This window comes from Buceros rhinoceros, unplaced genomic scaffold (assembly GCF_000710305.1).
Source record: "Buceros rhinoceros silvestris isolate BGI_N320 unplaced genomic scaffold, ASM71030v1 scaffold1252, whole genome shotgun sequence".
Lineage (NCBI taxonomy): Eukaryota > Metazoa > Chordata > Aves > Bucerotiformes > Bucerotidae > Buceros > Buceros rhinoceros.
This window is the reverse complement of record NW_010396928.1, coordinates 242-814: the sequence shown is the minus strand read 5'-3', so window position 1 is coordinate 814 and position 573 is coordinate 242. Positions and strand designations below refer to the sequence as shown.

Here is a 573-nt window from a genome sequence, read left to right as displayed (position 1 = left end):
AAAGAGTGTTATTTATCTCATGATGCCTGTGACATCTGCAGTCTGTAAGTTCATTATGGCATAAATACATGATTAATGCATTAGCATACCCTTTCAGCTAGCTTCTGAGCTTGAAGATTAAGGTCTTGTGCTGAGCAACCACCAGAACTGGTCTCTGTCACAGAAGCAATGGAAAGCTGGAAATCAGCAACGGACCTGAAAAAAACAATGTATGAAACCCAGGAAAAAAAACCTGTTGAAATGAAGGGTACATCTGGCATATCCAAGATGACTCTGCATATGACAAGGCCAATTGCCAAGCGTAACTCAGTCAGAGACACCTAAAAGTTCACTAAGTTTAGACAGCTGCAATAGAAGGCCAAACATTACCTTTGCTCTAACACAACTGGAACATAGCTATGGTAAGAACACCACTTCAGTACAAAAATTATGCTCACAAATAAATCTGTGAGCAAATAAATGTGATTTACTTGCTAACATCATGACAACTCTTGAGCAGGACACTGAAAAATAAAATCCATGATAACCTCCCACCAGTTCTAAGCAGTTTCACATTCAAATCCTTAACGACGA

At 39.1% G+C, this 573-nt stretch overlaps 1 protein-coding gene across 1 annotated transcript in view; it reads right to left on the bottom strand.

Annotated features, from left to right (window-relative positions):
• RARS2 (arginyl-tRNA synthetase 2, mitochondrial) overlaps positions 1 to 195 on the bottom strand; it is a gene marked incomplete at its 5' end in the record, with an annotated part of 36,541 nt that extends 36,346 nt beyond the window's left edge. Inside the window, one exon of the mRNA XM_010146025.1 lies at positions 90 to 195. Coding sequence (XP_010144327.1) covers positions 90 to 195 — 106 coding nt within the window. The remainder of the gene's footprint in view (positions 1 to 89) is intronic.
• Positions 196 to 573: the final 378 nt, after the last annotated feature.